Below are 24847 nucleotides of genomic sequence, written 5' to 3'. Positions count from 1 at the left end.
GGAGCCCGGGAGGGGAAGTGCCCGGCCGGGGGCGCAGGGTCCGGAGGTATAGGGGCTGCCCGAAGCCCAAGCGCTACCGGCTTCATGGTTTGCCGGGCAGCCTCCAGACTCTGCGCCCCCGGCTGGGCGCTTCCCCTCCCGGGCTCCAGCTGTGCTGGGGAAGCGCCGGCCAGGGGCACAGGGTCTGGGGGCTGCCCGGCAAACAGTGAAGCCGGTTGCGGTCAGGCAGCCCTTTTCCCGTGGCTGGGAGTGGGAGGGAGGAGGGGGCGGAGTCGGGGCAGGGTGGGGGCGGGGAAGGGGGGGAGTTGGGCAGGGCTGGGGTGGGAAATGGGCGGAACCAGGGCCCCATGGAGGGTCCTCTTTTTTTATTTGTTAAATATGGTAACCCTAACTACATGCAACAAAAGTAAGGACTTGTTTTCTTGACCTTAACCTCCACTTGTGCACATACACACTCCTGTGCATTTATTTTTCCAGCACTGGAACTTGAATAGATTAGGTTAGATCAGACAGACAAACATGCCAGTGACGTGTTTCAAGAATTTGTGTGCACATGTGATGGAATTTATCAGCTCTGTGTCCAGGCATTAGTGTTGAGAAAATGCATGCACGCATTGTGTGTACGCGCACACAAGATTGCACATGTATAAATGGAGGCCAAGCTGAGGTCCCTGTGGAAGTCAGGGCCTAAAACTAATGTAAAACAATTTTGGTAAACAAGTTTATAGAAGAATGTTTGAGTACAAGATGCATTGAATTAATACATCCTCCTTCCCTCATAATTTTTCTGCAATCTGTTTCAGGGAGTAGTCCATTCTTGCACAAGAGTTTTGACCAAATTCTTTTCTCTAACACACACACTGTCAATGAAATCAATGACAGTTCTGTGCCTTTGGGAATCTATTTGGAAGAGAGGTTTTAAAGACACATCGTTTGGAAGAGAGGTTTTAAAATCAAAACAATATTTATTGAAAAAGAGAGAATGTTTTTGGCTTCTCTTTGGAAATTGTTTTAGTTTAAAAGTTTAACGTGGCTCTAGAATGCTTCACTCATGAGATATTATCTTTATGTCACTTAAGGTATGGTCCTGACAAAAGAGATACAAAACAAACATAGGCTTTGGGAAAGGAAAAAAGGCAGGGAAACAGGATAATGCTGGCACAGTTATTGCACTGAGGTGTAACAATTTTTTATTAGATGTCCTGAATGTGCCAGCTACTGCTGAGAGTGTCACTGAGGTTGTGTTCAAGGTGTGTAAAAAAAAAAACAAACAAAAAAAAAACACCACACTTGATAAACTTAAGCTGTTTATCACACAGGCAATATTTAAAGCTTTAACTATATAAAATCTGAAAACTTTCAGTTTCAAAGTTGTTCGGATTTTTGTTGTTTCCATTCCTCACCCCTTTATCGTAAAAGTGATACTGCTGCATAGAAAGAGATAATCTATCTACCCAGCTAAATACAGTAATTATTTAATTAAGAAATACATTCCAAGAGCAAACAGAACTAGTTGAAGTCTTAATTCCTGAATCCTTAAATAACAATCAATCCATCCCTCCTCTGCGTAAACAAACAGTTACAATGAAAGTTACAGAAATACCATGAAAATCACATTCTGTTCAGGTCACTACATTGCCTTTCACTGCAGTTTGTAGAAACAAAGTTTTTTAAAGTTATGAAATTTCACCTGTACACCTCACTGTTACTGGCATGTCATATCGCATCAGCTTGAACAAATTCCTATTAGTGCCTGACAACTTCAAGCATATACAATGCACTGTGGATTATAAATATCATGTAATGCAATCAATCTATTTTTCTTTACTTTTTTCCATGTCATATTCCTCTTCCGCTTCAACAACTGCTCCTTTCTGCTAAGCAGGATGACAAGAGCAGTTGCCTTTATTGCTACTATCCATGTTATTCTTATATGCAATGTTGTTGTAGCTGTGTTGGTCCCAGGATATAACAGAGACAAGGTGTGTGAGGTAATATCTTTCGTTGGACCAACTTCTCTTGCTGTGAGAGACCTGCTTTTGAGCTTACACAGAGCTCTTCTTCAGCTCAAAAATGTTTCTCTCTCACCAACAAAAGTTGGTCCAATAAAATATATTACCTCACCCACCTTGTGTCTGGTTATTCTTAGGCAGTCCTGAAGGGGGTATACTTGCACAAAGCAGGGCTTGTTCTCCATAGAAACAGGGTGCTTCATCTCAGGATCATGTTTAGCTTCTACTAGACTAAGAAGTATTTTAAATTTTGTCTACTCTGGTCCTATCAGATCAGAAAAGAAGGGGGAAAGGGTCCTGAATCTAATCCCCCTCAGCTTTCCAAAAAGGTTATTTGAATACATTTATGCAAAAATCACCATCCTGGCTATTGCTCTGTGTTTGTATGTGCGCGCATATCCAGAAATGCAAAACACACACACAAAATCATAGCATTACAACAAGTGAATAGTTCCAGCTAAAGATGCAAACAAGATGACACTATGTGCAATTTAATACACAATGCAAGTGATCAAGTATCATAAATCTCACTGTAAAAAGCTCTGCGTGGCTACCGAGTTTTCATTTAAAAATCAGATTCTGTAAATCAACAGCAGCAGACCTCATAGTGTAAGCCATGCCCATTTATCAGAGCCATACATTTCATGCTAACTACATACCATGGTAACAGTTGGCAGCACACATGCAGCAGTCAGTTGTGATTTATAGTGGGTTTTGCATTCCTGTTAATATTTTTAAGCTGACACTGCATTGTGAAATAATGCACCTTTGACAGCATGTATGTATAGAATGCGTGTGGGAGAGAACCGTCACTTTATGTATATTTAGGGCCCTTCATTTTCGGTTTTTACTGAAAACCTCTGAAAAATTCCCATGTTTTGAAAAACACAGTATTTTTCTAATTTCTACCCAGATTTTGTACCTGCCTGAACTTCCCAGACCGGGTGCCATGGCCACTCTTAGATTCCCTGCTGACCTCCTCAGCATGCCGTGCCGGGGAGAGTAAATGCTGGTTGGTGGCTTCAGCTGTCCAGTGGAGGAGCAAAACAGGCAGAGAGACTGCTGAGACCACCAAACACTGCAGTGACAGGCTGCAGGGAGAGGAAGGCTGTACCTATAAGTACTGCCCCCCTCCTGGCCCCAGGCTTACCCCTGTCCAGCACCCCTTTCTCCTCTGCCCACTGCCACTGTATCAGGCACCCCTTTGCTCCCACTGGGTGCCCCCATGAATTCCAGGAGCCTCCTCCCCAACACACGTGCTGCCACCATGAGTACTGGACATGCCCCTTTTCCCCTGCTCCCCATCCCCTTGATAGCCACTGCGAGCAGCTGGGTCCAGAGATCTGTCACTGCCTGGAGAGGAAGCCCAGGGCACAGAACCCCCTCCTGCTCCCAGGATGGGAACAGTGAAGGGGATGGAGCTGAGGAGCACCGAGACACACTGGAAAAACTGCTGCAAGCCTATGCCCTCAGGCTTTTGGAATTCACACTGAAGACCCTTATATCAAGTGTAACTGCACAAGTCACCAACCATGAATTGGTTTAGTTTTAAACGCAGTTTTATTTTTGTAGTGGGAATTAGATACACACAAACTTTTACTGTTCTCTATTTGTTGTTTTTGTTCTGTCCTCCCATCCCCAATATTAAACCTAATATTCACCTAGAAAACTGCTAAGTTAATTTTCTGCACTTATTTTCATCCATTTTTTAATTTTTGAAATAACTATCAACACATTCCTCAGAATTTAAAAAGAAATAACCAGAAACCAAAAAGCTTATGCATACTGTGTAGAAACAGACACACAATAATTTACCACTGCCTCTTTCACAAGCAGCACTTTAAATTACCTGAATTCATTTTGATGTATTTCAGCAATTTTCTTTTCCAGCTTCTGTGATTGTTTGGGAAAAATCTTGAAGTCGCTAATGTAATTGTCTGGGTGTTCATCAGGATCATAATCACCGAGCTCAGCTGGACAGGTTAAAAAACAAAACAAAGCAGCAGAATGAGTTGAATTAAAGAGTAAGTTAATGATGGAAAACAGAGACAGTGAATGCATGTGTCCTCCTGTAGATCAACCTTCATGTCATTCAGAAAGTTGCCAAATTTAATAAGAGTTCAATAAACTGTATTTCCAAAGGAAAGCAAACTTGTTGCATTCATAATTAAACTAAGGCTACAAAATATCTGGAGAGATTCATTCTAGTCTTTGAGAAATGTGCATTACTACTAGGGCATCACAAACTCCTCCCCATCCAATAAATTAATTTTAAAGTACAGTTTGCAGTTTATTGATTATAAAAGGTAATTGAAAATCATTATTTGGTGATAACATGCTCTGAAAAATATATATAGTTAAAACAAACATCTTCCCTTCATCACTTTGTTGACAAGCAATTTCATTAAACAGACCAAAACACTCTGAACTAGATTCTCCTCTCACCTATTCCAGTGTAACAACACTGAAATAAATCAGTTTAATCCTGCCCTAGTACAAGCACAAAAGCTGTGCTCACTAACATTAGTGAATTTGCACCAGTTTATGCCAACGGTGAATTTGGCCAACTGACTTCGATGGGAGCTGTTGAGTGTTCAGCTCTTTAGAAAATCAGGCCACTTATTTAAGTGCCTAAATATGGATTTAGAAGCCTAGTATTAGGCACATATTTTTAGCCTTGTTGGCCTTTGCTATCAAGCTCTGGACCTCATTCTGGCTTTGGATATACTATACGTGAGGGACAATGCTCCCTAATGCAGCAAAAGCTGCATGTACTAATCTGGAGGCAGAATATACAGCCTCTTTTTCCAAACCTTTATATACTCCTGCTGATCTTGCTAATAGGGTTGCCAACCCTCCCGGTTGGCCGGGAATCTCCTGGTATTGGGCTCTATCTCCCAGAGGCTATTGAAGCCAAAATGGGAGATTTTAGGCCGCTAAAAGTACGGCAGCACAGCGGGGCTAAGACAGTCTCCCTACCTGCCCTGGCTCCGCGCCACTCCTGGAAGTGTCAACATGTCCGGTAGTGGCTCCTAGGAGGAGGTGGAGCCAGGGGTCTCTGTTCGTGGCCCCCGCCCCGAGCGCCGACTCTGCAGTTCCCATTGGCCGGGAACGGGGAACCGTGGCCAATGGGAGCTCTGGGGGTGGTGCTTGCAAGCAGAGGCAGCACAAAGAGCCATCTGGGAGACTAAGAGTTGCTGCCAGACATTTCGCCACTTCCAGGAGCCACTAGAGGTAAATGCCGCCCGGTCGGAGCCTGTACTTGGAACCTCCTCCCACACCCTAACCACCTACCCCCTCCCACACCCAAACTCCCTCCCACAGCCCCCACCCTCTGCCGCACCCCAACTCCCTTCCCCGGCCCTGAGACCCCTCCCACACCCAAACTCCCTCCCAGAGCCCGCACCCCGAACCCCTTCCTGCATCCCAACCTCCTGCCCCAGCCCTGAGCCCCCTCCCACACCCAAACTCCCTGCCCCAGGCTCAGCCCAGAGCCCCCTCCCACACTCTGAACCCCTCAGCCCCACCGCCCAGCCCAGAGCCCGCACCCCATCCCTGTCCCAGCCCAGTGAAAGTGAGTGAGGGTGGGGGACAGCGAGTGATGGGGGGCTGGAGTAAGCAGGGGCAGGGCCTTGGAGAAGAGGCATGGCAGAGGAGTGGCCTTGGGGAAGGGGCGGAGCAAGGGTGTTTGGGTTTGTGCAATTACACAGTTGGCAACCCTATATGCTAATCACTTAGAAATTATTGTGAAGGACATTATTAAAAACCCTAAGACAAGTAGTAAACAAAATTGTAAATAAATTGAGTTATTTACTAGGAACAACATAAAGGATAAGAGAAAGAAGTGTCACTTCTAAAAATATTACCAAGATTTTAAAAAGATTATTTCAAAAGAGAAATCAACTGAGCTCTTTTTCCTCATACACTATTTCACCACTCATTCATGTGGGCAAAAAATTGGCATTTACAACACAGTACTACCCCTCTTTTTATATAGGCCTATCCCCTTCCTGGTGTTTGGCAACTTCCTGGCATATGCAACAGGCACTAGGGCAAATGTAATTATCAGAGTTCCCCAATCTGATGGTAGAATTTGGTGATGTACTTCCAACACATCACTGCTGCCAAATTACTACAGCACAATGTATGCCTACATATCGGGTATCTGTGCACACAAATTTCCAGATAGACATCTAACTAGCAATCTGTATGTGCAATCATACAATTGCCTGCACCGATATAAGGATCCAGTTACGTAACCAAGTTTTGCATGTGCACCTCCGGTTTCAAAATCTGGCCCTAAAAGTCAGGTCAGTACAGAACAGCCAGGGAGAACCTATTCTAGCATTTTTAAGTTGGTGTCAGGAATTTCCAGCATCTCCAATATTTCTGGAATGTCATTGTCATACTCTATTCCCCTCATGCCCATTCCTCAGTTAACACAGACACAAACAGGCTACATCTTATAGTGCTCATTAGCTTTTCTAAAACTGACTTAGTATAGCCTTTGATTGGCCACCAAGGAGTAAAGGAAATGAGGATGGTACTCCAATCACCTAGAGACTGAGACCCCATCACCATGGTAATCTACTTGTCTCCCTCTTCCCTGGGGTCCCACTATCATTCAGATCTCCTTTGTTTCAAGTTGGAAAAATGCAATCTGAACCACTGCCCTTGAATCAATTAACTTTTATCTTTTGTTTCATTCATATGGAATTGAATATGTTTATATTCAAAAATATCAAGGAACAGAACCTTGATTTCTTTTATAGCTAGAGCTGAGTACCATACATAAAGTACTGTATATTCTCATATAAAAACCTAACAGGATTAGTTTGTTTTTTTCAATGTCCTAATTTGTTGCTGGTTTCTTACACTTCTGAACCTCTTTCATTTTTGAAGCACATGTCAAAGTTTAGAGAGAGAGTGACATAAGGACAAATGGCTTACTGTTTTTTATATCTGATTCTGAAATACACTTCTAAACCCTTTGCTGTTTATATTGAATACCACTCTCAAGGTGCTAAAATAATTCACAGTGTGCTGTGGGTTGTACTTACCTTGGACAATACAGGCACCCAGGTAGGCAGCATCAGAAAAAGAGCACAGCAAACGACCATGGAAAATGTCCCTTTTTATTTGTAGATACAAAAGATATCTGCAATATATTTTAAAAAAAGCACTTTAGAGTAAGAGTGAGGTGGCCCCGTTGTGAGAGCTTTTCATGTTGTATTCACTTTATCACCAAGACCATCATTGTGGTCAACTATTCTGGGTCTTTCACTTGCTGCATGAAAGGCAGTGAAGAGGAATGGGAAGGAAGGTCTGACCTGTAAAAAACACTAGACTACTGACAAGAAGAGAGCTGTTGATTTCCCTCTGGAAAAATATAATTAGGAAAACAAGAGTGACAGTACTTTACTGAGAGAATGACGAAGAGCACAATATAAAGTGAACCCTATTGTAAATTTAATGTCAAAAATCTATGTTAGCTCAGAGAAAAGGTGTTTGTGGGTATGTCATCCCCTTTCAGAATGTTCATCTGAGCAAACTCAAACTTCTGAAAACCAGGAAATGAAGTGTAAAAGTTGCCCGTGCAATCTTAACTCTTCCCTTTTTCAGCAATGCCCCAATATGCCCAGTTTATTAAAAATACCTTTATTCTGGCAACCCCACAGTTACTGAAATATACATGCTCTTCGCCTCCTTTTACAAGCCATTCACTTTCACCCATAGGATTCTAACTAACACTATTTAAAGTACAAAGTGGGGAGAGGGAGATTCTGGTGAACATGGCACGGGCAATGTCTGGTAGGTCACTGCCTCTTAAGTCACTAGTTAGACTCTGCAAAGTGAGCAGAACATGATGCCAATGCAGGCCACCTCTCTCTACCCAAATCAGACTGTAATCAACAATCCCTATGTCCTCGTTTACTCCTTGCTCTCCCACAAACTACTGCAACCTCATGATCCAGGAATCACGCAGTATCCAAACACTGGCAATCCTGGCAGCACACACATTTATCTTCCGTCAGCGGTCAAGGTACTTTGCTGTCAATTCCAAATCTCCACACTGTGCATCTCGGGAAACACCACATTACTTCCTGATCTTGGGGCAGATTAGCCACTTGGGTCCACTTCCAAGACAAGTAAAATACAGATTTTCTCAAACCACCAATCCATGGTTTTTCTACCACACATCCTCATGTCCCACCCACTCCACAGCCAGAACTCCTCTCCCTGTTCCTGTCCCCACCCCGTCCTCATCACCTGATACAATATTGGTCTCCAGCTCCTCTCCACCCAATGTAACAAAAATTGTCATTAGACCACCTGACTATTCTGCTGTGTTCACAGTAAACCTCCCTATAAAATAAATATATTATAACAGACACCACTTGTAGCAAGCATCATGAATTATTAGATCGTCACTGCACAAGGTTACAAAAGTTCCAACTAGAAACATCAGTGTCAGGGTAATCACAAGGGGAAATGGCATTGGCACATTCCCTCAAACTACCCAGGTAACCAAAAAGCAGCTGCCTAAAAAAAATTTTTTTTTTTATTGGGGCAAGCACAATTACAATCCTTCCCCACTACACATCTAAGCAAGTAAACATGTTCTCGAATACTGATCTCAGTTTTGATCCCCCAGGGATTTAGTGAATTCCAAGCACTACCTTGGGTAACGCTTGACAGATTGAGACCATTTTGACCCATATTATTTCAGTAGTTTGATCTCTAGCGCTGCACAAAAATCCCCACCTAGAAACTTTTTGAAAAATGACTTTTTTTCAGGGCTCCACAACCCCTACCTCAAATAACTCAATGTTTGGCTTACTAACCTTATCCTCCAACCTCCTGAGGCACACCAAATTTAAAAGGAATCTGACTAAGCATCTATGTTTTAGAGGACTTGGAAAAGTTGACTGTGACGGGTTAGATTACCCTTCTGGTTGCCACCTGATGTACTGGGATTTCACTGAGCTTGCCTGCTCCACTAGCCTGAGCTCCCTCTCCTGTTTTGCTGAATTATGCTCTCTGGCCTCTGGCAGCACACACACACAGGTAGGAACACAGCAGCTGTAGAATCACACAGCATCTGCAAACTGTTCTCTCTGGGAAAACTCAGCTAGGAAATCACCCAGCACTCAAGTGCTTCCCTCTGGAAAGTACATCCAAAATAATATTGTCTTGCTCTATAGATAAATTCATACAATGTAAGTTCATAAATTTGCTCCCTCCCTCAATGTGGAGGAAGATACACACAACTTCTTGCCCGCCCCCCCAAGTTAGTAATTGCACAAACTGGGTTTATTAATAAACAAAAAAGTTTATTAACTATAAAAGGCAGATTTTAAGTGATTATAAGGATAGCAAACAGAACAAAGCAGATTACACCAAGTAAATAAAACAAAACATGCATACTAAACGTAAGATCTTAAAGAGACTGGCTTCAAGAAGTAATTTCTCACACTAAATGTTGTTTTGGGCTGGAGGCAGAGTTTCTGTAGCTTAGAGTTCGGTTATTTCTCTTTACAGACTAGACTCCTCTGCCTCAGTTGGGACTCAGCCCTTACCTTTCTCACTGGTCAATTCTTTTGTCTCTTCAGGTACATTCAGCAGTCTTTCTTCTTGGGCAGGAAGGCAATGGAGAAGAGTCCTGTTTGCCCTATTCCCCAGCCTTAAATAAGATTTACATAAGGCGGGAATCTTTTGTTTCCCAGAGATGACTTCCCCCTCCTTTTAGTGGTAAATTACTAGAAGTCCAAGATGGTGTTTAGTAGCAGGTGACAGGAGCACCTGACCCAGTAGTGTCACAGCTATGTCCCAGGATGCCTCTCAGGAAGGAGAGAGATTAGTATCTTTAAAGTCTTATTATTTCTTCCTAATGGCCCACCAAAGCTGATGGCCTGTTGTCTGGTGGGTGTCTCCCAAATACACCCCCAGTTGTAATTGTTACATAGTCAATATTTCTAACTTTAGATACAGAAATGATACATGCATACAAATTGGATAATCATATTCAGTAAATCATAACCTTTCCAACGATACCTTACAAGACCCATCTTACATAAAATATATCTTAGGCCATATTCATATCATAAGCATATTTCTATGAAGCATATGGGGTGTAATGTCACACTGACCTTTAAACAGAAGTTGTGATGCAACCTTAACAGCACCACTATACTATACACTGGTTAGAATACTCACTTGTTATCTGAAACGCCAAAATAAATTGTTGGTTTGTGAGGACCAACCCATTCATTTAAACACTGGCTGCATTATGGAATCTCTCTCTCATAATACTACAGATAGTAGAAACAACATCCGTGATGAACACACTGGCGCCTGCTGAAATTCTCTCCTTTAGCTCTACAGAATCTGAGACAAACTTCCAAGCAAAGCTGAGAGGCCTTGGGGCAGAAGTGGGCAATGGGGCACAGGACACCTGATTGTGGGAGTTTCCCCACCCCCCTCAGAGCTGCTCACATTAGAACAGAACTGATGAAAAGGACACAGTCACCTTCTGTTGGCTACACCTCAGATCACCACTGAACACCAGAAGCAAGAAGAGAGGCATTGTTTTAGGGACATTTCTCTAAGGGACAGGAACTCAAGTTCAGTACCACCAGCAGCAACAGATCGTCTTGGAGCTCAGCTGAGCTCCTTGCAGCTCCATTTGAGCACAGCTGCAGGAAGCTAATCAGCCAGGAGGGATTTTTGGAAGGTCTATGTACTACTGGAATCCTTCAAGACTTGCATTGACTATGCTTGGTCCACTCCCACCTTCACCTGCATGGGCAGCTTATGAAATTGGACCTCCTGGGCCCCTAAGGCAGCATTGTCAACAGACATCCTGGCAGAGGTCTCTGTTTACATGTCTAGGTTATCCGGCTATGTATTTACCCCATATAACCTGTGCCAAGCAGTCTTGCCTGTAAATCTGTAATGAACTCTAGAATGGAGCATGACTCAAAGGTGTTAAGTCTTCCACCAGAATGCAGCCTCCTTTCCCCAGAACACAGACTATTGCTAAATATTAAATCAACAGAACATTATATCCTTCTTCAAGCAAATAAAAAGGTCACTTTTCAAGAAGTCCCTTTGGTGTCTTACAGTGTTGGATGTTTCCGTAGGAATCGTGTCCCTGAGAGGCTTCATTTACTCTCGCACTGCTCTCTACTATTTATTTTTGTCTGTCTCACTGATGTAATCTTTGTCAAGTCACAGCTCACTAATCCATTTTAAACTTGACGCTACTGGAGCACAGGTGGTTCCCATGAGAAAAAAAATGTGTTCCATCTTAGTGAATTGAAGGCCTTGGTGAAACGAAAAATCCGTAATCTGCAATGACAATATGCTAAAAGAGGTTGCGGTAGAACCACATCGGGGCAAACCAGCAGTATCGAAGCTTGTATCTTTTAATCATCCTCTCCAGTATGTAAATCAGTCTGCACAGGCCTGGCAATAACCTCAACTCTGGGAACAAACTTGGGAAAGCGTGTTCACCGTCTAGTGAGTAACAAAACAAATCCTAAGAAAAGGCAGCTCATGGGTTCATCACAGCACTTGCTAGCCAATTCTGAGGCAAACAGATCTGCTCTTACACTGCAGGTTCATGGTTTCTGAGTCTGAAGGTGGGGTAAAGTGTGAGAGAATACTGGAACCAGCAAATGGTGAGCAGAACTTTGGAGAAGCGACATTAATCATTTAGTCCTGGCCTGCACTAGGCATACTTCTGATTGAGAACAAAAGGTACACACACTTTCCGAATACAGCACAGGAACAGAGATAAATAAAACAACCATCTTCTCTTGTAGTATCAACTGCAGTTGACACACTAACAGCAGTTGATCCCATTAAATTACATTAAAATTACATTACTGCACACAATGGTCTATAATATGTGCTATACACAGAAATCATCCAAAACCGCAAATTCCTTAGCCAACCACTTACACCTAATAGTGTCCTGTAGCATTTCTCAGGCAAACAACAAAGAAATGGTAGAAGTGATATGTTTAAGAAAGTTAATATACACTGGATTATTTAGGGTTGACTTAGAATTGTATTAATGGAAGCAAATGTTATTAAAATAGCAACGTTTTGGCTAATTACATCACTTTTAATGCAAATGGGAAGAGGGAAAAGGCTTGCACAGTAAAGAAAAGAAAAACACATTATTTTCTGCCTGTACTGCTCCATTATGGGGCGCAAAACACTGACTGTCTAGGCTCTTCCATGTTGTTAGGCACCCTTGTCCAGAAAAACAACCCCAAACACCTACATGTACCTGTATTAGTACCCAAAAACCCGACCTACACATGAGTGAACTATCTTGCCATAGCAGTGACAACATGCTGCACCTAGTGAATAAGATGTTGCTGGGCCACTTTAGGTCAACAGCAGCAGCATTTCTAGGCCAGCTGGAAAGTTAACCCCATTTTTCATATGCATTCCTGTAGATCTACATAGAGGGAAAGGGAGTGGACGAGAGAGTGCAGTATGTCTAAGCAAACAGTCTGGGCAATTTTAATCTCACAAACAGCACTATCTTTATTATACTTGATTGTCTACAACAAATTTAAACAAGAGAAACAAAAACATGTGTATGCTCTCTACTTTCCCAAAATAAAATCCAGACAGACAGCTTTAAAATCATGTAATTCATTTAGGTCTTAAGTGTGGAAGACTGTGGTCAGTAACTCCAATGAACTCTGTATTCAAAGATTTCCTGTTATAAAATTATAGCTGTATTGCCACCATTAATCAACAACTCTGGTCTCTAGTCCTATAAGGTTGGGGGGGGTGGGGGCGGGGGAGAGAGAAACTTCAGAGCATCCGTGACAGCAAATGTCTGATTTTCTGTTAACATTACCAAAAACAAGTAATGAATGAACTGTACAATAAAACAAAACCCTTATTTTATGAATTAATTGAGTATTGAGGAGTTCATAAAATTGAACATTTCAAAATTACAATAGGTATGGTGCATAAATTGCAGTATGATGCACTTCATCTCTTTCTTCTTGTCTTTTAAACTACTGCAAATGCAATGCACTGAAAGCATCGAAATACGAAGAGATGTCAACTTGTTCTTATCGCTGTTATGATGAGATTTTTTTTCCAAGTCAAGAAAAATGGTTCATATGACTGGCTGCTCATAAGATTGGTGTTCATAAAATTGAGGTTCTACTATACCCCCATTTTATTACTATAACCCTAGTTGCAATATAAAGTACTAATATTAATTGTAATCTTTTCTGGCACCAAATTAAGTCATTACCATGATTCCTATAAACATAACAAGATGTAGGAGAAGCAGTGGGGATGGGGTGTTTGTCTGCTTGTTGCTTTTTTGGTGATTTGTTTGGTTTGGCTGGTTGGTTGGTTTGGTTTTTTGCTTTTTCTGTAGTAAAACAATGTTGTTAATTTAGTTTATAACGATCCTAAAAGAAAACACAGTAAATATTTGAAAATTTCTGAAAGGGCAAAAGTTGTATATAAACAAACACAAAATAAGTATCTCTAACAACTAGTGTGTGTCTATTTCTTTCTGTTTCATTTAAGTCATGTGAGTTGTTGGCCCTAAAATGAGCTGCTTTAAAATATAACTTTTATTGAAGTGCCTAATGAGTAAAAGCTTTTCTCAAGCCACTTTACAGAATGTACACTGCCTCAGAAGCAAAAATAATTACTGGATGGGGTGTGCAGAATACAAGATCACAAGAATATACAATTGATATTAATCAAATCTAGCATTTGCATCTCAAGATCTGCACAAACATATGCTACTGTTCTATTCCTCGTATACTGATATGACCCTCTTCCAATAATAAAAAAATAAAAACAGTATTTTTCCTGATGTTTACATTACAGATACCAAAGTAACAAGAAGCAACATCTAGAGTCAGTAGCACAGTCTGCTGTTTCTCTCTACTAACAGATTTCCCCTAATCCCAGTCTGTCCAAACATCTATCTCTACGTACCGTGTGTTACAGTTCCCATGAATAGAAAGCTTTTAGATTCCTATTAAAAATTTGTGGGTTTGATATCTTGAAAGCCAGATTGTAATTGCCCCCCCTCTATGTTTTCTATCTGAATGTTGAGTAAGTACATTATTTTGTCTGATACAGAGTTGGTAAAAAAAATTGCCAAAAACTTATTTTGTAAGCCATTTGAAAAATAGCAAAAAAAAGTTTTGAAATTTTGAAAAACAATCTTTGCAAAAAATTTCTAAAAATTTCCACCAGTTTTATTTTCATAACACATCTTCCCTTTTCTTCACATCTGCACGCAAAACCAAATCAATTTCTTTTTTTTGGAACATCAACAAAAAATAAACATTCGCATTAGGGTTTTTTTTTAATCTAAAAGTAGTTAATTTTTTTTCTAGTACTGGGTATACCCCTAACCTGAACACATGTCATAATTTTGCAGATCTCTAAATCTCCCCATTGTAGGAGAGAGACTAATTAATCTAAATGTTTGCTTTTTAATGCAGAGATGTGTTTCTTTTAATTGAAGCAAACAACGAATACCATGCTTTATCATCAATTTTCGAATGAATGATCATTTCTACTAAATTTCATTGAACTTTTAGGATTCAGAAATAAACCAGCAGTCATCACAATACTCACAGTTACCATGATTAGTCATAAAAATAGTTATTGGGGTCCAGCCTACAGAGACTTGAGGGAATAGGGCCTGTCTGCCTCCCAGCTCCCTCTATGAACCCTCATGGCATCCTTGGACCTTAGTCTGGGGGCTCACAAGCATTTTGTGCCCCCTATTCCTCACCTGCCCCAAAGCAAGTGAGGTGGGTGTGGATAGAACCTTGGCTCAGGCCCACCCCCCAAAGCACCAGCCAACTTAGCTGAGCTACTGTGGGGTGGAGCGTTACTACCCTTCAGAGCAAAGGGGAGCAGGACAGGAATCATACCTCAGAGCTATGATTCTCTTTGTGTTGGACTTTGAACACAGCTATGCACCACCTCTTACACAGAGTAGATCACATCAGGGCAATCTAGCCATTTGTGTGTAATTTGAGTAGCTCTACTTTTAACTATTTATATCAGCAGCAGCATTTTAAATTCTCAGTAGGCAGTTCTATTTGTCTCCCCCACCCCCTCAGATTTAGAGGAATTGGCTTACTTTAGTCCAACTTTTGAAGCTCTCTCTTAGTAATCCCAGTATAGAACTCCTTTTTTGTCTTCACTGATGTTTTACTCAACCTCACAAAATTGCTGGATTCCTTTGACTGCAAGATCCCATTCTTGAAATCAGGATTGGTTCACAGATTCAAAAATTACAAGGCCAAAAGGGATCACTGTGATCATCTAGTCTGACCTCTTGTACAGGCCATAGAACTCCCTCAAAATAATTCCTAGAGCATAGCTTTTAAAGAAAAACATCCAATCCTGGGTTTAAAATTGTCACTGATGGAGAATCCACCACACACTTGGAAAATTGTTCCAGTGGCTAATTACACTCTGTTAAAAATTTACATCTTACTGCCAGTCTGAATTTGTCTAGCTTCAATTTCCAGCCATTGGATCATGTTATACCTTTCCCTGCTAAATTGAAGAGCCTATTATTAAACATTTGCACCCCAGATAGGTACTTACAGACGGTCATCAAGTCACCCCTTAACCTTTGCTTTGGTAAACTGCATAGCAATATGCTCAAGGAGCTCAATCTATAAGATGTTTTTTAATCTTTCAATCATTCTAGTGGCTGTTCTCTGAACCCTCTACAATTCATCAACATCCTTCTTGAATTGTGAACACCAGAACTGGACACAGTATTCCAGAAACAGTCACACCGGTGCCAAATACAGAGGTAAAATCTTCCTACTCCTACTTGGGATTCCTTTGTTTATGCATCCAAGGAGTGCATAAGCCCTTTTGGCCACAGAGTTGCACTGGGAGCTCATGTTCAAATGATTATCCACCACAACCCTTACATCTTTTTTAGAGTCACTACTTCCCAGGATGGAGTCTTCCATCTTGTAAGTAGGGCCTACGTTCTTTGTTCCTAGATGTACACATTTACATTTAGCTGTATTAAAACTCAGTGCTTGCTTACACCCTGCTTATCAGGCGAACCAGATCGCTCTGTAGTGACCTGCCCTCTTCATTATTTACCACTCTCCTAGTTTGTGTGTCATCTGCAAACTTTAACAGGGATGATTTCATGTTTTCTTCCAGGTCATTAATAAAAATGTTAAATAACATAGGACCAAAACCACACCCGTTTGATGATGATTCTCTGTTTACAATTACATTTTAGATCTACCAGTTAGCCAGCTTTTAATCCATTTAATATACAATGTTAATTTTACATCTTTCTAGTTTTTTTAATCAAAATGCTATGCCGTCCCAAGTGCAATGCCTTACATAAGTCTAAGTATATTACATCAACACTATTATCTTTATCACCCAAACTTCTAGTCTCATAAAAAAAAAAGATATCGTTACTTTGACATGATCTATTTTCCATAAACCCATGTTGATTATCATTAATTATACTACCCTCCCATAATTCTTTATTAATCAAACCCCTTATCAGCTGCTCCATTTTCTTGCCTAGGATCGATGTCAGACTGACAGGCCTATAACATCCTGTTTACCCTTTTTAAATGTTGAAACAACAACATTAGCTTGCTTCTAGTCTCCTGAACTTTCCTGGTATCCCAAGACTTATTGAAAAATCAAAATTAATGGTCCAGTGAGCTCCTCAGCCAGCTCTTTCAAAACTCTTGGATACAAGTTATCCACACCTGCTGATTCAAAAATGGATGCACAACTTTAGTGTCTGCTGTTTTGTATCTTCCTGAGGAACCAGCGGAATGGAAAGAGTGTTATCATATGATACAACCACATCATCTGGTTGCTTTTAACTACCTCCTAGCACAATAGGGCCCTCAACTGGTTGAGGTCTTTGGGAACTAACTCATTATAGATGTTAGATAATAACAACCACCACCATAGGAACATTTCAGCTAAGGGCAAAGCTCACCTATGTGACCACAGAGGGGCTCTTTATTGCCTATACTGCAGTTATTTGGCACACAGAGCCCCCACTGAGATCAGTGGATGCCCAAGTGCAGAATATGTAAGAGACTATCTTCAATGTGGTTGCAGATCACAGAGAAGATTTTCATCTAAACAACCATTTTTCTTCTATTTTAAGCAAAAACATTTTCTAGTAAACCTTATGCTGTTTTGCACCTAATGGATTTTTGTAATTCAGTCTATAAAATAATTCATCTGCTTCTTTAGACTACAGATCACATCTCCCTGTAAAATTTCAAGTAATCTTGTCACAAATATCATACCTGATCCTACAAGTGACTCCCCATGGGTACACCCCACATGAAGTTCACCACAGGACTGGATTCTACATTCACAAAATTGCAGGGAAAAATACAACTGACCACTTCAGCCTTATTTTATATAGATTCTTCGTCCATGCTGTCAAACTCCCAGGGGCAATTTGGGTTTATTGTCCAGAGTGCATGGAATAGTGCATGGTAGTATAAATTTCTAAATCAGCCATGAAGTGAGAAGGGGAGCATGAAAAACAGTGAAAACGCTACAGTCCTCTGCAGATGTCCTGAGGCCAATGGGATCTCCCATATATCAAAATGTGTGAGTATTTGGAGGATCATATCCCCTAATCACTGCAAGCAGCAAAACACCCCGTATCCCCCACAGAAACCTCAAAAGTTGGAACACAGAGTTTCTTGCCCTTACCCAAACTTTTCCTGCTAAAGATGATTTGGCTCTCAGTTTTTCATTGAAAATATGGAAGGCCAGGGGAAAATGGCTGAATATCCAGAAACTACTGTTTATATTGGCCAAGATTTTTGCAAATCTGAGTGCCTAAACTTAGGCTCTTAAATGCAGATTTATGTACCAAATCAACTAGCCTTATTTTTCAAAAGTACTAAAGACGAATCACCAAATACTGACCTGCTGAGTACTACACATGTGTGAAAATCAGACCACTAAATGTTAACCCTTATATGATCTTTACAAAATAAAATGCTAATCTGACAATAACGTTTTTATTTCATCTACTTTGCACAGAAATATTTTATACTGTATTTTTTTACGACAACCAAATGATTCAAGATCTGTTTCTAAAACATGATTTAGAGAATAACACGAAGGTTTGCTGACATAATCCACCTTTAACATTGGTTTGTTTCATTTCCCCTGTAGTGATATTGGTTTCAGTAGCAGATAATCATGGATTATGGCTGATTCAATATTATCTTTTAGACCTTAAAGGGACTTTGGGTGTTCTAATTTTAACAACACAATTATAGACAAGACACACGTCTAGTCTTTTAGTATGACTATGTAGGGATTAAGAGTTAGGAGTGCATGAGGCCCTTGGGTTTGAATTAATGGCACAAAAATGAGTAACGCTTTTTTTAAACCGAAGCAAGAACAATGAAACGAACTGACATTTAAAAAAAAAATAAAAGTTTGTGCCAAAGTAGATCAGAGAAACCTACAGACCTATTTGTCTTGCTACTGTCACAGACCCATTCTTCCCCTGCACAATCCTACATACTTCCATGGAGCAAGCTGATGCACAGCCCATCTCTAGGACAAACAGGGGTTTCTCGAATGCTTCTCTACAAGCTGCTCTGAGCCCCTTGCTTTTTCTCTGCACACAATACAGTTACAGCAGTTTAAACATCCCTAATTTTCAAACTAAATAAATAAAATAAATCACCACTAGTACAGCTGGTTAAAGTGGACATTACTCTCCCCAAAGCAAACTAGATTAGATGTTTATGTAACATGCTGGCTAAATGCATTGTTTCCTTTTCTAGCATCTGGTCTATCAAGAGATTAAAAGCCTCCTTATACTAATAACAAACAGTTGCACCTTTAGCTCCAGTGGTAAATATACTTTGGAGCAGAAGATACTGAATTCTATAGAATAGAAGGGACCTCAGGAGGTCATTTAGTCCAACCCGCTGCTCCAAGCAGGACCAATTCCCCAGACAGATTTTTACCCCACTTCCCTAAATGGCCCCCTCAATGATTGAGCTCACAACCCTGGGTTTAGCAGGCCAACACTCAAACCACTGAGCTATCCCTGATTTTCAGATGTTAAAGTTCGTATTTCCTTACCTCTCTCTTTCCTGGTTTTCAGAGGTCTAAGTGTAGCTGAACTAAATGTTCTGGAAGGGTATAAGGCATCACTGGCCAACCTCTACTTGGCATTAAGAAGTTTTTGTGCAGTTAATTACAATATGTTTATCCCTCAGCCTGTATAGGCACCAGGTTCTCTCAGGCCACTATTTAAAATTTGATTTCTCTGCTATCTAGTCTAATCCTAAAAGTACATAAAATAACCTAATAAGGATTAAATGGAAAAGATCAATATTTTGTTTGTTTTAGTTTGGTTTTGGCTGCAGCTGTTAGCCCTGAGGTCACTTTCTACACTGATTTGCTCTAACACAAGCATTACTTGGCTAAAACCAAACAAATCCCAAGGTATCTTTCACAAGTCAACAGTTGCAGTGGAATTTCCACATGAAAAGTTTCCGACTGGATCTTTCTGCTTCTAGTTGGCAGCTAGGTTTTGAAATAGAGCAAAAAGGCTGCTGAATCCTGAAGCTACCTGGTCCCCCGGTACAAAAAAAACAACAAACTAGCTAAAGGAGTCTAGTGGAGTCTTCTGGAATTGCCATTAAGGACCAGGGGCTGACCTTAAATAATCTAGCATCCAGATCTGTCAACTTCTTAAAGGGAAAATCTGTAATATGTAGGGTCTGACTACCCAGCTACCCCTTCCCACTGCTGTGCTAATTTATTGGTCCCTTAGCACGGTGGTTCTCAGCAAGGGGTACGTGTGCCCCTCGGGATCTTCCAGGGGGTATGTCAACTCATCTAGATATTTGCCTAGTTTTACAACAGGCTACATAAAAAGAACTAGCAAAGTAAGTAGAAATTAAAATTTCATATGATGACCTGCTTATACTGCTCTATATACTACTATACACTGAAATGTAAAAATATTTATATTTCAGTGGATTTATTTTATAGTTACAGGTCTGTAGCATCTTATGCGCATTTAACATGCGCGGTTTCAGCTTTGCGCGGTCGGAGGGAAAAAAAACAAATGGCGATTCCACCAGCGTGAGACGTGAATCTGCTGGTCCTCTAAAATATTTTGGGGGGCGGCGGCTTGACAGCAACAGCATGTCTTTAGGCCTGTGATAAGGTTCTCCCCTATAACACTGTAACCCTGGAGGGTTGGCAAAAAAAAAAAAAAAAAAAACAGTTTAAATAGTGTGTCTGCCCCGGAGTGACTGTGAGATGGGAGAAGCAAATCTGCTGTTCCCACTACAGTACTCAGTCCCCCTGTGCCTCTCATATTCTGCACGTCCCACCGCGCTGAGTGTGTCTGTACTGTTTAAAGAGACAGTACATATTTTTCGTACTGTATAACATGGCTCCTAAACGCAAGGCACCTACTTCATCTGGTGCTCAACCGAAGAAACAGCAATGTGTTCCAACGCTGGAGGAAAAACTGGCTGTGTTGGACTTCTTGAGAGAGACGGTATGTCCATCGCCAACATGGCACGTAAATACGGCCGCAATGAATCTAGCATCCGTGCCACCAAGATTCGAGAGACAGAAATTCGTCAAGCCGTGGCATCAAGTGCTCCAGTAACTGCTAAGGTGACAAGCCAAGTGCGTGATAAGACTTTAGGGAAGACTGAAAAGGCATTAAACTTATGGCTGGAAGACATGAACTGTAAATGTGTGCCTATCAATGGCAACATGTTGCGAGAAAAGGCTCTTAGCATCTATGCGCTGTTCAAACCTCCCACCGAAGAGGGACAGCCTTGTGATAAGAAGGAATTCAAAGCCAGCCAAGGTTGGCTTAACAGTTTTAGGAACCGCTTCAACCTCAAAAATGTGCAGACTACTGGTGAAGCTGCAACTGCCAATGAGGAGGCAGCAAAAGCCTACCCCGAACAATTAAAGAAAATCATAGAGGAAAGGGACTATCTTCCAGAACAAGTTTTTAATACTGACGAGACTGGGCTCTTCTGGAAAAAAATGCCCAACCGCACTTACATTTTGAAATCAGAAAGACAAGCCCCTGGCTTCAAAGTAGCTAAAGACCGTGTGACTGTGTTGCTTTGTGGAAATGCGTCTGGGCATTTAATAAAGCTGGGCTTGCTCTACAGGGCAGCAAATCCCCGTGACCTAAAAGGCAAGAACAAAAATCTCCTGCCTATGTTCTGGCAATCAAATAAAAAGGCTTTGGTGATGGCAGCATTATTTCTGGATTAATTCCACAAGTGTTTCATTCTGGAGGTCAAGCAGTACCTTAAAGAGAAAGGACTTGACTTTAAAGTGTTGCTGATCGTAGACAATGCTCCTGGCCATCCTGTGGCACTCCAGTTTGCGCATAACGACGTTGAAGTCGTCTTTCTCCCCCACAATACCACCTCCACCCTCCAACCTCTCGACCAAGGCGTCATTAGCTGTTTCAAGGCCATGTGCACAAGGCTTACATTCTCATGGATCCTTACCGCTATGGATGCTGATCCCAATGTTAATGTGATGGAGTGTTGGAAGTCCTTCAACATTGCTGATTGCATCACTTATATTAATCAGGCAATGGATGCAATCAAGCCTGAAACAGTCAATGCATGTTGGTGAAACCTATGGGAAGATTGTGTGAATGATTTTAAGGATTTCCCAACCATTGACAAAGAAGTGCAACTCATTGTTCAGGTGGCCAGGCAAGTGGGTGGTGATGGCTTCGTCGACATCCTTGAGGAAGAAATTGAGGAACTAATTGAGCGCCATAGAGAAACATTGACTAACAAAGAGTTAGAGGAACTGATAAAATCATCTACAGAAGACGAAGATGATGACGAACAGGAAGAGCCAGCAACTTGGAATCTTCACAAATTTTCTGAAGTGTTCCAAGCGGCGAAACACTTGAATGATTTAATTTCTGAATATGATCCTTCTATAGAACAAAGCCTCAAAATCACACGTAGTATTACGGATGATTTGAGACCGTATCAAGAAATGTTTGAGGAGCTTATGAGACAACAGTGACGTTGCAAATCGCCATGTTTTTAAAGAAAAAACAACCAGCAGCAGCAGAGCCTACACAATCAACTTCTCGAGCTGAACCAGAGCCAACCACTTCGTCTACGACTCGCTCTCTGTCACCCAAGCCTGGCCCATCATCTCCTGGATTGACATCAAGCCCTGACGACTCAATGATAGTGTTGTCAGGGGAAGAGGAAGACTGATCATTGGAGTGTATACAGTACAAGACTAGCAAGAATATGCAGGATGACTGGTGACTGTTCAGGTTTACAGTACTGTACTGTTTTCATTTTTTATTCTTTCATTCTTCTGTCTCTGTTATGTTATTAAAAATACTTTAAAATTGTATTTTGCATATGTAGTCTTTATTATATACTGTATTGTACATTGCTGTATACAATACATAGTACTGTACAGGGTTGTATACACAAAATTGTACTTTATGGGTGATTTAAGGGATTTTCAAGGGTCATTTTGACTATACGCGGTTTTCGCTTTACGCGCTGACCAGCGTAAGATGAGACAGACCTGTATTATGGTAAAAATGAGAAAGTAAGCAACTCTTCAGTAATAGCATGCTGTGACTACTTTTATATTTTTATGTCTGATTTTCTAAGCAAGTAATTTTTAAGTGAGGTGAAACTTGAGGTATGCAAGACAAATCAGACTCCTGAAAGGGTACAATATGGAAAGGTTGAGAGCCACTGCATTAGCAGTTTGAAACACTTTTCACAATTAAAGCCAGCTACAGCTTCGCAATTAAATTTACACACAGAGTTTTTTTATCATTTCAACATGTGTACCCACCATTTAAGCAGACATCTAACAAGAGACCCATTAGCTTCACTGTTGGTGGCATCCACCAGGCCTTTTAACTCCTATTTAAATTCTACACCTCTTATCACTTCTCTTGTTTTTTTTCAATAAGCAAAAAAAAGAGTCAGCAATCTGATAGGACTTTTTTAAACATTGGCATTGAAAAGCAAGGGAAATGAGACCACCTCTTGTGAAAGATCTTCCCCGCTCCCATCTATCTATCCATCTCTCTTTGATGACTGTAGAGTATTCTCTTAAAAATTATTTCTATAAAGCTCTGTAAAGACTACAATGTAAAGTAGTTCATATTGTATATTTAGAGAGGGTCAGCATTAGCCTTGTGTATCAAACAATGCAAGAGATGTGATACCGTAAATACCATTGTATACACAGCATAGGGAGTACAAAACTAAGTAGTTAAAGAGAAATGCTCAGAGAGAACTGTAGCTAGGATTCGTAATTTGTGCACTACAACAATGGTGGATTAGCCACTGGGCCAATGGGGCCTGTGCCCAGGGGCCCCGGCCAATTGGGGCACCCCGCACCCTGACCCGCCCGACACTCCTGCCAGGGAGCAAGGTCAGGGCATGGGGGCTTGCTGCGCTCCTGCCGGGGAGTAGGGCAAGCCCCTACACCCTGACCCCACTCCCGGCAGGAGCGCCAGGCAGGCGGGGCAGGGCAAGACTCCGCTCCATGGCAGGCGCGCCGGGGTACTGGAGGTGGAAGGGGTGGGGAAGGGCCCCCACTTACTCTGGCCCAAGGCCCCACAAACCCCTAATCCGCCTCTGCACTACAGGACCTCACCCATTTTTTTCTTGTCATATAGTCTGTGCCTATGAGCAGGCTTGCTTTTGAGTCTAGCGATTAGAACAGGAGATTAGGAGATAAGAGACCAGATTTTATTCCTGAGTCTTCTACTGACTTCATGTATGGCCTTGGGCAAGCTACTTCACCTTGCTGTGTCCCTGTTTCCATATTTAAGCAAGATGCATTAATCTTCCTTGAATATGTGTGAGAATAACTTTGGTAAAGTGCTTTGATCTTTGCAGACTCCAGGTGCTATCAAGAGTGCAGCATACTATCATTATGATTCAGCTGACTCCACCACTTTTCAGGAGAGAGGCACAGTCCTAGGGAGCACAACTGGGGCAGAGGTCCAGGTGCCAGAATGTCCTTAATTTTTTTCCATTAAAGTATCTGAAAACATCCACAGCAAGAAATGTAACTCGCCAGCAAGGAAAGGTACAGTGCGTGTGTGGGGATGGCCTACTGAAAAAGGGAGCGAGGGTCAAGAGGAAACAACTGTTTGCATACAGCTAAATACTGACACCTTTTATATGTGCACGTGAGTAAATTCAGTGGGACTACTCACGTTTATATTTGAAGTATCAGGTCATTATTAAATTAAGCTTTGCTACCACAGTGATATTATTCTCCTTATTTTAAGATGAGGAATCTGAGGCACAGAACAAATTTACCCAAGGCCATACTGCTCGTCAGTGACAGAGCCAAGAATAAATCCTAATTCCAAGTACCCTATTCTAACCACTGACTGCCTCAATCTATGGTGCATTCCGTTGGAACTCACACTCTGTCACCACTCGTTTATGTTCATCAGTTAAGCTCCCAAAGAGTGCTTGGAAAAGTGAAAGATAAATATATGTTAAATAAATGCTAGCAACAGCTCAAATGTTTAGCACAGCATATGTGATGTTACGTTTTGCCGTGAACCAAGGGAGACCGATCCTGCAACTAAATGCATAATTTCCTGACTTGGTAAAGATTTACATTAAATGCACAGACAGAAAAAAATACCTGGTGAGCTCTTCTTTAATCTTCAAGGGTTCATGTGGGTAGAATTTCACTCTAAAGCACATGGTATATGGTGGATGAGCTGAAAC

At 41.3% G+C, this 24847-nt stretch overlaps 1 protein-coding gene across 2 annotated transcripts in view; it reads right to left on the bottom strand.

The window, feature by feature from the left end:
* Positions 1 to 24847, bottom strand: part of FRMD3 (FERM domain containing 3) — a 216525-nt gene that overhangs the window by 68386 nt on the left and 123292 nt on the right. For both annotated transcript variants that reach the window (XM_034773457.1, XM_034773458.1), the window contains exons 4-6: positions 24762 to 24840; positions 7073 to 7170; positions 3862 to 3985 (exon numbers count right to left, since the gene is read on the bottom strand). In XM_034773457.1, the coding sequence (XP_034629348.1) occupies positions 3862 to 3985; positions 7073 to 7170; positions 24762 to 24840 (301 nt within the window). The remainder of the gene's footprint in view (positions 1 to 3861; positions 3986 to 7072; positions 7171 to 24761; positions 24841 to 24847) is intronic.

This window comes from Trachemys scripta, chromosome 6 (assembly GCF_013100865.1).
Source record: "Trachemys scripta elegans isolate TJP31775 chromosome 6, CAS_Tse_1.0, whole genome shotgun sequence".
In the NCBI taxonomy this organism is placed as follows: domain Eukaryota; kingdom Metazoa; phylum Chordata; order Testudines; family Emydidae; genus Trachemys; species Trachemys scripta.
Note: the sequence above shows the minus strand (reverse complement) of the source record. Positions and strands in the feature narration are given on the sequence as shown.